General features: G+C 38.9%; 1 protein-coding gene across 10 annotated transcripts in view; it reads left to right on the plus strand.

Moving 5' to 3' along the window:
- Elp1 (elongator acetyltransferase complex subunit 1) overlaps nt 1-15,471 on the plus strand; it is a 70,018-nt gene that overhangs the window by 16,443 nt on the left and 38,104 nt on the right. For 6 of the 10 annotated variants that reach the window (XM_087184197.1, XM_004848154.3, XM_021261151.2 and 3 more), the window contains 7 exons: nt 999-1,079; nt 4,713-4,798; nt 7,977-8,073; nt 8,412-8,502; nt 10,091-10,214; nt 10,917-11,010; nt 14,131-14,361. In XM_087184197.1, coding sequence (XP_087040323.1) covers nt 999-1,079; nt 4,713-4,798; nt 7,977-8,073; nt 8,412-8,502; nt 10,091-10,214; nt 10,917-11,010; nt 14,131-14,361 — 804 coding nt within the window. The remainder of the gene's footprint in view (nt 1-998; nt 1,080-4,712; nt 4,799-7,976; nt 8,074-8,411; nt 8,503-10,090; nt 10,215-10,916; nt 11,011-14,130; nt 14,362-15,471) is intronic. The other 4 variants (XM_021261149.2, XM_021261150.2, XM_087184196.1 and 1 more) reach the window with 1 other exon arrangement.

A 15,471-nucleotide genomic window follows, 5' to 3' on the forward strand; every position in this document is an offset into this window, starting at 1 on the left:
CAGGGCCGCCCATCTTGCTTGCAGCCCCGGGGCAGTGCCTTCGCCCTTTGCTGCCTCCTCCTCCTCCCAGCATGGCGAGTAGCGAGTAGCGTGAGCGGCAGCGGCATATGGCCTTTGGGGCGCCTGGATGGCTCCATGCTGGGGAAGCCTAGTGGGTGGCCTTGGTGGGCGTGGAGGACATGCTCCTTTGTCTGCGGGGTCACGGCCACTGGGTCCCAGTGCTGCTGCACAGCCTGCGGGAGCGTGGCCTCTAAAATGTTAGTGTATTTATCTTTACCTGCTCTTAGACCAAGAATTACTATGTTCTACCAATATTTCTTGCATTCTTTTTTTTTTTGGTACTGGGAATTGAACTCGGGTCCTTGTGCTTGTGCAGCAGTTGGTGAAACCACTGAGCTAAATCCCTGGCCCCCTTGCATTCTTCATTCTCTTTTTTTCCTTTGAGAGTCTCTTCATTCCAGATGAATTGAGTAAACCAGCACCACTGCAGAGGTACAGTTAGTTTTTTTTGTTTTGTTTTGGTTTGGTTTGGTTTGGTTTAGCTTTTAGTTTTTTGAGGCAGGGTCGCACTATGTAGTTCAGGCTGGCCTTGAGCTCACTATGGAGCCCAGGGTTTCCTTGAACTTATGGCAATACTCCTGCCTTGGCCTCCTGAGTGCTGGGATTACAGGTGTGAATCACTGTGTCTGGCAAAGGTGCATATTTGAAAAGATGTCTTAGAAACTAGGACTGTTGATTTAGTGGAAGAAAGTATGTGGACTTTGATGTTCAGCTTTTCACACATAAATAGCTGAGAATAAGACCAGATGATTACCTACTCAAAGCTTTTTTTTTTTTTTTAAGTCAAAACATTTTGTTTGTATTTTTTGTGCCTTTTTCTGCCTATAAACTCCTCCACTGTGGTTCTAAAGCTTATAGTGCTGTAGATGCTTATGGAATGGCAAATCTGTTACATTATTACTTATTTTCACAGTCATTCTTATTTGTGCTTTTCTAAGGTCAGCAGACCCTGATTATGATGACAAGAGACTTTGAACCAATCATGGAGCAGCCAGTCCACCAGGATGATTTTGGAGAAAGTAAGTACAGCTTTGAAACCTTTCGTGACCTGAAGTTCCTCCTCAGTTTTGGTCATTTCCTTGTGCTCTAGTATCCACATCAGAAGCCCAAAGAACTGTAAAGTTTAAATCCCCATTTACTAATTGTTACATATCCTAATTCTTTAAGTCCAGTGTAGGTCTTAAAAGGCATAATAGCTCTGCCACTTCACCAGGTCAGAGGGTTAGCTTTTGTCAGTAACCTGGAGAATAAAAACTTGTGCTCAAAGGCAACTAGTTAGTTTTTTTTGCCCAAATGTGGGGAAAGTCTTATGGTGGATTATAATGCTAGAATAAGAACATTTCTGGAGTACAGTTTTGAGCAGAGGGAAACAACAAGGTTGAAATAGAAGGCTGATTTTTGTTCCCATTAACTGCATTGCCTCTGTACTTTCATAGGAACAATCAGATTGTTTTCTTGTGAAGATTTGGCCAAGGTTATTTGGGTATGAAGGCTGTGGGAGTATTGAAATAGGAGGAGAGGTGAGACTTATTGAGCATAAGAAGCTCTGTCCAGCTGGAAGGCACTGTGTTGGTGACTTGATTAAAGAGAAGAATTACAAGAGAAGGTAGTGCAGCTTTTCCTAAGGTCTAACCTTATGCCTTCTTGCTTCACCAACTCTGAAATAATTTATAAAACTGCTACTTAAAATAAAGCATTCAAAAATAATATGTTCAGAGCTATCTTCTTAGTTGGTAGTATAAACCCACTAGTGTGTTTGTTGCTATGGAAAATGCAAAAAATGGTTAATTAGTTGCTTTTCCTTTGAGGAGTGCCAAAAATACAATGACAGGATGTACAGGTATTAGGATAGCATAAGGGAAGGGAAGGACTAACTGGAGAGAGAAGATCCCAGAGGAGGCTGACTAAAGCTGAGTCTCAGCTCAACAAGTGTTAGGTAAATGAGGGTTGCTCATTTCCTATGTAAATTCTTCATATTTCATTTTTCTTACAGGCTAGGGATGAAATTGTTGACTTTTATCATCAAAGGAAATTAGAATGTATAAGATGACGGGGCCAGGGATTTTGCTCAGTGGTTTTGCCACCTGCCTCACAAGCACAAGGTCCTGAGTTTGATCCCCAGTACCCAAAAAAAAAAAAAGAATGTATAAGGTGACATAAAGCCTCCTCCAAAATAAGAGTATTACAGATTCTTCCAAATCACCACCGTATATAATATGGAAGATAGATTTCTTGGTCACTTTTTCTAATGCTGGGACAAATTACCTGATACCCACAGCTTAAAGAAAGAGGTTTATTTTGGTTCAAGTTTGAGAAGTTTCAATCTATGGTTGACAAGTTCAGACACAGAAACAGCATGGTGGAAGGGCCTGCTGTAGAGGAATGCTTCTTATATCATGATGGTCATGAAGCAGAGAGCAAAGGGATGAGCTGGGGAGGGAGATACACTGTTTGAGATCTTGCCTTTAGTAACCCCCCTCTTTTGGCCAGACACTACCTCCTAACATTACATTCAACTGTAGTGCCCTCATGATCCAGTTACCTTACAAAAGCCCTGCCTCTAAGCACATCAGAGCTTTAGGGGTCATTGATCAAAACCATAACATTCTGCCCCTGGCCCCAAAAGATTCATATGCATTTCTTTATGCAAAATGTATCTCTAAGACTCTCCGAAGTTTTAACAGTTGTAACAATTCCAGCATTGTTGAAGAGTCCAAATTCAAAGACCCCTCTGAGACTCAAGGGAGAATTTAGGTGTGAGCCTTTGTAAAAATAAAAATGTTTAATGCTGCTGATATATAATGTCACAGGATAAACATTTCCATTCCAGAAGGTAGAACTAGGGGGATAGAAAGGTATGGGACAAAAACAAGACCAAAACTCAGCAGAGTGGGGTCTTGCTGATTCCTGATATGCCTTTAATTCAACTTTCCTATTGTCCTAATGCAAAGTACTTGGCTTCCTTTTAACATGTACCTGCAGGCTTGAACCACCAGTGGTACATGCATGACTGTCCCATCAGGCAGCTTGTACCACTGGTGGTATAAATGGATCTAATCACTTTTACCGGTCTTTTTACTAATAAAACTAAAAAAAAGTTTATAGATGGACCAAATCTAGTTAGTTGCTTGAATTTGAATAGTTACTGTCCAAATATAAATATTAACACTATCATACCAGTTTTTAAAATTATTACAATAACCAACAAGTTTATTTCATTAAATTAAAAGAAATTTATATTCATGAAGTTTGTTGATAATTCCCTAAATTATAATATGGAAATCTTACAGATACCCCATTGCTGATATATATAATACACATTTACAATTGCTGTACCACAAATTAGCTGTATTATAGTTTTTTTACACCAATTTAATGTTTTCCTTCACTGTAATGTGATGACATCTGGTATGCTAAATCAGCACCTTTCTTTGCATTGTTCTAATAAAGACCTCCTGAGAAAAAGTACAAGCTACCCATTGGGAGAGTCATCCATATACCACTGGTGGTTCAAGCCAGCATGAACAATTGAATTCAAATTAGAGCTACCCACCAATGAGGCATATGAATTACAGCCCTGTTGTGAATGTGTTGTGCTGATCTTTTTAGCAGCCACTCTCTCCATGGTCTCAACTTTACAGGGTTTCTTTTCTGATGAAACTGTACCCTTTCAAAATAATTTAACTGTTATTTACTTCTTGTTTTTACTATAGATCTTGCTGAAAGCAATAAGCAGTACCCATGCTACAGCTTGTACCTTGAGCTGCCTTGAAATTTCCTCCACCAGATTAGTCTGCTGCCCTTAATCTCAGTTTCCCATAAATTCTCAGGACTTGAGCATAATGAAGACCGATTTTCTGCTGGAGCATAATATACATGGTCTCAAGTCCAACTGCCTTGTTCCTTGCTTAAACCTCCTGAATCTATCCTTTACCAACTGCGTATTTTTGAGTATTCTGGTCTTCTGAACTCTAATCAGAATCTTCCATCAAATTGGCTTATAGCATTCTAGGGCTTTAGAGAAGCTAGATGTTGGCATCTCCAAACTTTACAAACTCCTCCTGCAAGCCAGTTCCAAAGGCTTCTGAACCACATGATCAAGTAGTCACATCAGTGACCCTACTCTTGATACCAAAATGTTATTACTTTCCTTGTTACTGGGACAGAAATACCTGACACAACTTAAAGAAGGAGAGAGTAATTTTGGCCTATGGTTACAGAACATGGTCAGCTGACTTTAAGGCAGAAATGGTATGGAAAGGGCCTGGACAGAGAAAAGCAGCTCATGTCATGGTGGCAAAGGAATCAAGGAAGAAAACAGACTCTTCTAGGTCATGTTCCCAGTCACCCAGCTCCAACCCAGCACAGCATCTTTAGCTCTGAACGTATATGTGGATTAACTCATGGATGAGTACAGCACTCCCATTATCCATTCACCTTCCAGATACATAAGATTTTGGGTGACATTTCAGATCCAAACCATAGCAACAAGTTTTTCAAATATTGACTGTTGGGTGAGATATTGAGAGGCCTTAAAGGACGCACATAGTTGTCATTGACCAACTTTACAAAGAGTAATGATGAAACTGCTTTTATTTCATTTTGTTTAGCTTATTGGTTGTCTTGAATATTCTCAATAAATTGTTTTTAAGGCAAATTTGTCACTGTTGGATGGGGCAAGAAGGAGACACAATTCCATGGATCAGAAGGCAGGCAAGCAGCCTTTCAGATGCAAATGGTAAGGTTGGTTTGGTGGATAGAAAACTTTGATTGGAACAAATGGAAGTTCTGCCACTCAACAGAAATGCCTAGGTGACCAGTTAGAGGCCAGTAATGGACATATCTCTCTGCTTAGTAAAACTGTAAATGTTTAGAGCCGTCAGGGAATGAGTTACCTTACAGACATCCTTTTTTTAAGTGTCAAGAATAATTATTACCAATAGTCATCACCCAGTTTAGAAAATAAAACATCACAAATAGAAATGAAACACCCTGGGTACTGCTTCCTGATGCCCTTATCTTTTCCACAGAGAGCTACTGTCCCTCAGTAATGGCTGATCATTCACATGCATGTATTCATAATTTTTCCTGTAGATATAGATTTTGTTCTTTTTTTACATCTTTTTCCTGATTTTTCCTTTTGGATGATAGTGATTTCCTGTTGGCCCAAGATAATGCTTTTCAGTCTTCTAATCTAATTGATCGCATATATATAAAATGCCCAGAATAGACAAATCTGTAAAAGAAAATGATTAATGATTGCCTAGGACTGGGAGTTGTGGATGCAGGGTGGAAAGAACTGCAAGTGAGTATGGAGTTTCTACTTGAAATGGTGAAAATGTTCAAAATTTAGATTATGGTGATGATTACTCAGTGATGATTATTCTGAAAACAGTTTAAAAACATTGAATCGTACACAGTACTTCAAATGAGTGAACCTTGTGATGTATAAATTATATCCCAATAAAGTTGTTACAAGTAGTACTTTAAGGGGCCCTATAATAGTATTTAAAATAAGGCGGGGCAGCTTGCCATACTCTGGAGCGGATGTTTTACTCCTGCTACCCATGAGAGTGAGAGTTGTCCACTATAGCCATCATTATGCTTTATTGATAAAATGATTCAGGTAATGGAGAAAATCAAAATGCATTCTGATATCTAATGTACTATCCAGCAGACTACTCTAGCTTTTATTTATGACTTTTTCTAAAGGCTCTCCAGAGCTTGGTCTTGAGTTGGAAGTTCACAGTTCTTGTTGGAAAATAAAACAAATATCCATAGATTATGCCAAGTGCACTGGCACATGCCTATAGTTACAGCTACTCTGGAGGATGAGGTGGGAGTGTAGTGAGACCCTGTTTCAAAAAGAAATAAGCCTGGGGATTTAGCTCAGTGGTTCTGCCACCTGCCTCACAAGCGCAAAGACCCGAGTTCGATCCCTGGTACCAAAAAAAAGAAAAAGAAAGAAGCCTGTGAATTAGTCAAATGCAAATATTGATGGGAATGGTTTGGGTTTTAAGTTGTATGACTCCAGCACTCAGGTTATTACCTGTTTGCGCTCTTCTAGTGCCCTGTAACACTGATTTTAGAGGTTGCATTATATGTTGTTTTCCTAGTCTCTTCTAAAATTAGCCAGGTCTGGTGACATCTGTAATTCTAGCACTTGGTAGGCTGAGGCAGGAGAATTGCTGCAAAAACCCAAAAAGCAAAACAAAACAAAAAGATTGATCATTGATTCATTTATATCATTTATTGAGTACCTACATGTGACAGGCTCTGTTAGAGGTACTGAATACATAGCTGGAAACACAATCCCTACCACAAGTGAGTGTGCGTTCTATTTGCATGCACGAACATTAAACTGATGTCAAAGTATAGTGAAAAATGCCATGGAGGAAGGGAAACCAGAGTAAGAACTGCCAGACTACACAGGTGAGGCAATCAGACATGGGCACACTAAGAAGGTGCTGGGTGATTAATGGACCCAAAGGAAATGAGAGAATGAGTCCTGTGAATAGCCAAGGAGGAATATTCCAGGTAGAGGGAACAGCCAGGACTAAAGACCTTAAAGTTGTTTTTTTCTCTTGGGTATTGAGGGAATGGCAAGGATGCCATTGTATCCTTGGGGAAGAGAGAAAAATAGAATATGAAGTCAGTGATAAGGTAGTATACTTGTCGCTCAGTGGTAATACTTCTGCTTTTACTCCAGTTGATATAGGGAGTCATTGGAGAGTTTTCACAAAGCAGCAAGATCTGATTTGTGTTTTCAGTGGATCATTCTAGCTTTTATGTTCAGTGGGCTAAGGAATATGAAAGGAAAGTGGAGAGGTATGAAAAGTGGTTTAACTCAGAATACATTTTGGAGGAAGAGCTATAGAATTTATTAATACAGGTCAGAAGTACATGACAGGGAGGGGAAGTGGGGCTCATACCAAGGTTTGTGCCTAAACAGCTGGAAGCACAATTATATGTAGAAATATCCATGTACTACCTTTCTAGGATAGGTTAACTTATACTACCGTGCTTGCCGTTTACATAGTTTTTGTCCTCTCATTATTTCCAAGTATACTTTATATAACCAATTTCAGCCCTTTACCCTTCACTAGTAGAAATTTGTGTTGTAGTTTACAGAACAGTTTCATTGAAAATGAATCTTGTTAGGTTTCTTGTGTGTTCCCTGTTACACAAACTACAATTAGTAGCATTCTACTTAGGCTGTCACTGGAATTCTCAGGTGATCCTTTGTTTCCCACCTGGAGAGCTGGCTGCTGTCTTTCAAGGCCCCGAGATTGTAATGTAAAATGTACTGGAGACCTTTATTTCTCCTGTCTTGTGGAATGCAGAATGTCTTCATTCTTGTTTGCTCCTATTGCTGTTCTTCCATACTCACCTTTCTCTCATCTCCTTCACACTGAGTTGTATCCCCAACCCTTTTATTTTGAGCTAGGGTCTTGTTAAGTTACTCAGGCTGGTCTTGAACTTGTGATTCTCCTGCCTTAACCTCCCAAAGTGCTTTTACTGATGTTGACTGTCATGTCCAGCTCTTCCATCTTTACACTGCCATGCCTTATGAAGCTTACACAGTAACGATACCAAACTATCAAATTAAGTGAACAGAGCATTTATTTCCTTATATAGTTGCCTGATAAGTTCCTTAGCTCAATATATTTAATATCTAGATGTGTAGGTCTTTTAATGTCAATAAAAGGTTTTTGTTTGTTTGACATTCTTTTTTTCATGGTGATTCCTGCCTGTGAGAGCTCTTCTATATAGAGTTCCTGATGATTCTTTATAAAACTTGTTTTCTAGGTAGGTTCAGCTTTAAAGAAAAGATACATATTTAATGGCTGAGGCTTGTTTGATTCTGGGCTCTTAAAGTTTCCCAAGTAATATTAGTATTTCTTTCCTCTCTTTAGCATGAGTCTGCTTTGCCCTGGGATGACCATAGACCACAAGTTTCCTGGCGTGGTGATGGACAGTTTTTTGCTGTGAGTGTTGTTTGTCCAGAAACAGGTATGGAAATAAATTGCAATTCCAGTTTTGTTTTTTTTATCCTGGTTAAGGTTCTGGAAAGTTTTCTGGATTTTTTTGTTTTTCCTCTGAGTGGAGTATTAATTACACAGAAGAGGTAAAGATGTGTTATTTTAGATGGTAAATGAATTTAGAGTTAACAATTACGAGTTTTTAATGGCCCTCTGGTCCAGCCTTCCACTTGGTGAATACAAATTTTTAACAAGATTAATCTGATTGACTTTGTAAATTCAATTTTATTTATAAGGAAAGTGCTTGAAAAGCTGTGACTTCACAGTATATGTCATGTTTTAAGTACATTTGATTCACTTCCTGCACAGGAGCTCGGAAGGTCAGAGTATGGAACCGAGAATTTGCTTTGCATTCAACCAGTGAGCCTGTGGCAGGACTGGGACCAGCCCTAGCCTGGAAGTAAGTGGGAGAGGAAACTGGGACTTCTTCCTTGGAGAATGTCTTGGAACAAGGAGGGGTGATTGAATATGGACGTTTATATAACACAACATATTTACTTTGCTTCATTTGGCTACCTCCCTCCCTCCCTCTCTCCTTTCCTCCCTTCTTTCCTTCCTTCTTTGGAATATGACTTCAATTTGAATTGTAGCTTCTGGGCTTCTTTACAGATCTCATCACTGTAAGGTCTCACACATTTTGCATTCCTAATTCTTTTTTTTTGGTACCAGGGATTGAGCTCAGGACCTTGTGTTTGCAAGGCAGGTGGCGGCACCACTGAGCTAAATCCCCAGCCCTGGCCCTGCATTCCTAATTCTTGAAAAGTTAGGGGTAGAGGCAGGGTCTCCGGTGCCATTGTAGAAAACAGAAAAAGGTGCTTATGTGGGAAATCCTAGTCTGCATGGCTCCGTGGGACAAATGAAACTTGTGTGAGAACTAGGAAAAGAGCTTTCTTCCTCTGTACAAATTCACACTGCTGGGCATCTGCTTGCTGAGGAACTGAGAGGATTTGGGCTCCCTCCTTCCATTCAGCTCCTTGGCCTAATACTCCTGTGCACATTACAACTCTGCTGTCATATGTGACTACACAGATAAAGAAATACCTCCTCTCTTAGCTTCTGGTACATGCAAAACTACTAGATTTTTGGGTTTCAGACATCTTATTTTCCACCAGTATTTGAGTGGCATCAGATGTTAGAGAAAGAAGAGAATTGTGTTTGAATTAAAATTCTAGACACAAGCTAGACATAGTGGTGCATGCCTGTAATCCCAGAACTTGTAAGGCCAAGGCAGGAGGATGTGACTGTGAGTTTGAGGCCAACCTGGGCTACATAGTGAGTTCAAGGTCAGCCTTAACTAAATCGTGAGACCCTGTCTCAAAAAACAAATAAATTCTAGATACAAATATGAATAAGACAAAGCAATTGAAATGTTTTCCATGGATAGAAAGTCTTAAAAAGTACCTGCCTGAATATGGAATTTTTGCTGAAGTTATATAATAATTGAAGGAGAAATACATTATGTTTTTTAGGATATTATACTTGGGATTGTTTTGAAAGTTTACTGGGTTTTTTTTTTTGGTACTGGGGATCGAACTCGGGTCCTTGTGCTTGCGAAGCAGGCGGTGGAACTACTGACCTAAATCCCTGGCCCCCTCAAAGACTTCTTTTTTTCCTTTGGTACTGAGGATCGAACTCGGGTCCTTGCGCTTGCCCAGCAGGTGACAAAGCCACTGAGCTAAATCCCCGGGTAAAAATTTACTGGTTTTAAAACATGTCATCCAAGTGCAGTTTAAGTCTGTAAGGCTTTGTGGGCAAGTAGAGCCTTTGCACAAATGAGGAAAAGACGCCCTTTCCTCTGAGCCCTGCAACCCCAACCTGGGCGAACTGCTTGCCAAGAGACAAGGGAAATAGGGGATTTGAAACTTCTTGGATGAAGATTTTTATTTATTAATTTATTGTTGCTGGAAAAAATATCTTTGAATTTCACCTTGTTCTTAAGCCAGCCAGATAGCTTTTGGATGTTTTAACACTCTTGAGTTTGCTTTCAGACCCTCAGGCAGTTTGATTGCTTCTACACAAGATAAACCCAATCAGCAAGATGTTGTGTTTTTTGAGAAAAATGGACTTCTTCATGGTCACTTTATGCTTCCCTTCCTCAAGGATGAGGTTAAGGTAGGAATCTGAGTTGTTTGCCATCAAATTTAGAAGACTGTCCTCAGCTGTAGAGTGTTATATTTGATATGGGTGTGTAAATACAAGCACCAGCATAAATAGTAATAAAATGGTGGGTTTTGTAACTGCCTTTTTTTCCTGAAGAGAAATTGTTTTTTGTAGATTTTGTAGAAAAGAAGTGGCATTTCTTCACCATTGTAGGTAAAGTACAGAAAGGAAATAGAAATAATAGTTTTTATTGTTTATTTTGACATTAATTTTTTCAGTGATCAAGACATTTTTCATTTTGAACATTTAAACTTGAAGCAGCTTGTATACCATTGAAATCCTGCTGAAGTAGAAGCATATCAAATGATAATCTTTAATTATGTAGAACTGTAACAGTTAAGAATATTTTTCTTTACAAAACCATGATTCCATTATTACACCATACTCTCTATAAAGTGTTACCTTGCATTTGGTTAAGTTTCTTAGGTGTCTTTTAATCCTTCAGCAGAATGCATTTTAAGTCCTTTATATATAAGGACATATTTCAAATATTTAACAACTCTCTAGGTTAATATAGCTAGGGATCAGCTCAAGTAGTGTGAGGTTATTTGGTTTGTGAGAGCAGGAAATTCAACTATTTTAAAGATTCTCAAGTAATTGCATAGCTAAAGATCAATGGCTTTTTTCCAGATAACTTCCTTTTTTCCCTATTAGGTAAATGACTTGCTCTGGAATGCAGATTCCTCTGTGCTTGCTATTTGGCTAGAAGACCTTCAGAGGGAAGAAAATTCTGCTTTGAAAACCTATGGTAAGACAGCTGTAGTATCTTAGCTTATGCTTCATTAAATGTAGTTGAGAATAGAAGAGTGTGGGATTTCCCTCATCCCTTTTATTTAGTCTTTATTGGATTCAAAGAAGCTGAAGTGGTAGATGCAAATGGGGAGTGGTTAGGTTTGATCATTTATGGATTCAGCCATGTATTAATCAGTGTTTTCTAGAGAAGCAAAACCTGTAGGATATTTGTAGGTGCTGGGCAGAAAGATGTGGATGTGCTTGTAGCAGATGGGAAGTGTGAAATTCATAGGGCAGGCTACCAGGTTAGAAACTCAGACAGGATTTTTATGTAAATAGTCTTAAAGCAGAATTCCTTCTTTTAAAGTGAACTGATTATAAATGTTAATCACATATATAAAATACCTTCACAGCAACATCTACACTAGTGATTTTTTTGTTTGTTTGTTTGTTTGATACCAGGGATCGAACTCAGGACCTTGAGCTTGCAAGGCAGGCGGAGGAACCACTGAGCTAAATCCCCAGCCCTCTACACTAGTGTTTGAGAAGGCACCATAGCACAGCCAAGCTGGCAATTGACCATTGCAAATCATTAGTGCTTTTTCTTCTTGGATGGTGTTGCTGCAGATAATCAGAATGCCAGCCAAAGAAATACTGAGAAAGTGAAGGGATTTAAATTGGGATAATATTTTTTAAATCTTTCTAAATGTATAAATACGTTTTAAGTATTAAATAATTTATAAAAACACTGGAAAGTACAAAGAAGGAAAAATTTCTGTAATCTGGTACTCATTTGTCTTAACTTTTTTCTTACTGAGACAAATTCCACCCAAAATTAAAGGAAGAAAGGTTTATTGTAGCTCACAGTTGGTAGAGGTTTCATTTCATAGTTGGCTGGCTCCAAGACAGTGTGACATGGCAGAGGAGTATCACAGAGGAGAAATGGTTCATTTCAGGCAGAAGGCAGCCAGGCAGTAAACAGCAAAGTAGTGAAGCAGCAGCAGCCTGGCACCTCTCCCTTTTATTCCTTCTAGGCTACCCACCCTTTGAGTGGTGCCACCCACACCCGGCGTGGCCCTTCCCATTATCCATACCCAGAACTGTGCCAGACCAATCAGTGGACTAATTTAGTAATCACACACCTTTATTCCTAGGTCACACACCCTAGATCCAGCAAACCCTGAAAAGCCCTACCTATGATTGTGTGAGGCTTTGGGGGCACATCTACACATAATCCATAACAGTGGTAATAATCACTGTTGTTTTGTTTTTGGTTTTTTGAGACAGGGTCTCCCTATGTAGCCCAGGCTAGCCTTGAACTCACTATGTAACCCAGGCTGGCCTCAAATTCATGGCAATCCTCCTGCCTCAGCCTCCTGAGTGCTGGGATTATAGGCATGCATCACCATGCCCAGCAATAATCACTAGTGACATACTCTTATTTTCTAGGTTTATGTGTATATCTCATTATAGCTATGATCTCATTTTTGTTAAAAGTATAGGTAATGATACGTGCTTGTAACTTGCTTTTAAAAAAAATTTTTATTTAAAAAATTATATCTATAGTATATAATGATTGCATTTATCATGGGAAGTTGGTACATGTATATAACACAGCTTGTAACTTACTTTGACACTGTCACATGCATATTTTCATTTCAGGTGTACATTTGTATCATTTAAAATTGTTGTATAATCTTTTGTGCCAGCTTATCAAATCCCTTGCTGTTAGGCATTTAATTTTTCATTATTATTAGCTACAGTATATTCAGCATCTTTGTAAATCTTTCTGCTTATTTTCTAAGTGGCTTTTAAATTCTGATGAGTAGAACCTTTTAACTGGAATGTTACCAAGATATTCATTGATTCATTCAGCATAATGGCTCTCATTCCTGGCTGTACCTTTAGGACAATATTGATACTGAGGCTTCATTTCAGAGTTGGATTCAATTCAATGTATTGAGATAAGAGCTGTACATCAATAATTAATTAGTTTTTTTTGGCAGCATTGGTAATTGAACCCAAGGACTTGCAAAATTAAAAATAAAAACACACTCCCTGGTGATTTTAACATATCCCCTCAGTTGAGAATCACTGAGTAACTAGTGTGTCAAGGGATGGCACTGTCATGTACTGAGGATAAAATATAGCACAAGAACAGGCACAACATCTGTTCATGAAGCATGAGCCTGCAGTCTAATTTACCAGCTCATGACTACATAGAAGTATTGTTATAGCATGGTTGTATTTGTTGTGATCATGAAGTTAGAATCAGTGAGCAGGAATATTACTGTAAGATTTTTTTTTTTTGTACCGGGGATTGAACTCGGGTCCTTGTGCTTGCGCTGCAGGCAGTGAAACCCCTGAGCTAAATCCCCAGCCCCCATTACTATAAGATTTTAATTTGTGTGTGTCATCTGTTTTGATAAAACTTGGTTTTGACATAATAAGGTCTTGTTCTGTTAATACATATTAAAAAGATACTTGCTTGTATGCTAATCTTCTTTGGGGAGCTGAGTCATAGTTAATACCAGATAGCTTGGTATTTGGAAGAAAAGTATCTGGAAGACTAATTCAACATGGCAGTACTAGTCCAGATCTTAGGTTGAGTGTTGTAGCACAGTTATGTACCACATAATGACATTTCAGTCAAGCACAGGCCACGTATTCAATGGTGGTCCTATAAGATTATATCATCCAGGAACATTGTAACCATCTATTTGGTGTAAGTGTACTTTATGATGCTCACAACATTAAAATCTTATAAAGATATGTTTTGCAGAATGTATACCTGTTGTTAAATTATGCATGACTATACTTACAGTCTTGATTGTCAAGTTTTTTCTAACACTCATGAAGAAAACTCAGTGAAACCCTGTCTTGTTTAGCTTCTTTCCATGATCATAAAGTTTGAAGGTAGAGGTAAAAAACATACACTTCTGAACTTATTGAGGCTTGGCATTTTATTTCTGTGGAAAACTATCTTTTAACAAGTATTACTATTATTAAATTATTATTTTCATGAAGAGGCCAAGCAGGAAAAATTATTTGAAAACAGAGCAAATTGTCACTATGTCCATTAACAAGTATAAAGTCAGCCTGGCCTCTGAAGACCTTGCTTTTGTTTTCCCTGTAGTTCAACTCTGGACTGTTGGAAACTATCATTGGTATCTCAAACAAAGTCTGCCCTTCGATACCAGTGCGAAGAGCAGGATTGTGTCTCTGATGTGGGACCCAGTGACTCCATACCGGCTGCATGTTCTCTGTCAGGGCTGGCATTACCTCTGCTATGAGTGGCACTGGATGACTGATCGGAGCTCGGGAGATAATTCAAGTGACTTGGCAAATGTGGCTGTCATTGATGGAAGTAAGCGGCTGGGGAACGTGTCCATGAGCCTTTAAGGGATCCTGAGCCCAGGACCTTCAAATGTGGTGTTTGATCAGAATTGTGGGGAAAATCTATGTTTTAGTTGTTTGGTGTACTTTTGCTTATTTGTTTTGTTTCTGACTGGGAGTGCTGGTTGTGGCATATGTTCTTCTGAGAACATAGTCCCCCCTGCCCCCCATTTCCATTTGTACTATATCCATGGGTTTCATGCATTTTAGTCATCTGGCCTCTCTACAGACTTTGAAAATTTTGACCTTTTATAGAGAAGTCAGTAGTAGAACCTTGTGGGTTTGGCTATGTTAGCTTTGTCTCCTTGATCTGACAGACTTAGGTTGACCCTTATGCCCGTCCACTTACATTGCTTTGTTTCCTGATATAAACACTTGCAAATTATCTCACTAGGACATTCAGTGTATTTCATAGAAATCTGTATAGGTTGGTGTTTTAAGATTTGGTGAGGGTTTTGGAGGGGAGGGCCCCTGGATTGGTGAGTCAAGTAGTCACCCAAATAGTTTACTTATTGTTGATAGCGTACAGGACTCTTGCTTCTAAGCTCACAATGTGAGCTATTCTGTGTGGTGGTTGTAATACTGATTTTGCGATCATATATTCTGTATAGCAAACTTAATCAGTTCTGTCTTATTATGAAATCAACACATAGGAAAGTGCTTTGAGAATTTTCAAAGTATCGATTCTCTGTCTCGGCCACAGGCCAATGTTTAATACCAATGCTCTGATCTCTTGGCCTTTTTGAACCTAAAACTTCCAAGTTCATAGATGGACTGCTATAGGCCTGGTGATGACAATAATGAGATACGGAAAAGTCCGTGACACTTCCCTCCTTCTCCATATTATTTTTAAGCTTATTCATAAGAAAAACACCAAAATCTATTTTTAAGAATTGGTTTATGTTTTCTGCCATCATTACTACTTGGAAGTACTGTAATGTTTAGACACAATAAGTCCTCAACTCACAAACATTCGAGTTGCAAACTTTCACAGACGCGAATGGACCTCACATTAAGAACATTTGTAGATGCAAACAAACCATTAAAGTAGCTCATGTGTTTGCTGGACATTGTTAAAGTT

This window comes from Heterocephalus glaber, unplaced genomic scaffold (genome assembly GCF_053883595.1).
Source record: "Heterocephalus glaber isolate CG9 unplaced genomic scaffold, H.glaber_assembly_v1.0 deba00001481, whole genome shotgun sequence".
Taxonomy (NCBI): Eukaryota; Metazoa; Chordata; class Mammalia; order Rodentia; family Bathyergidae; genus Heterocephalus; species Heterocephalus glaber.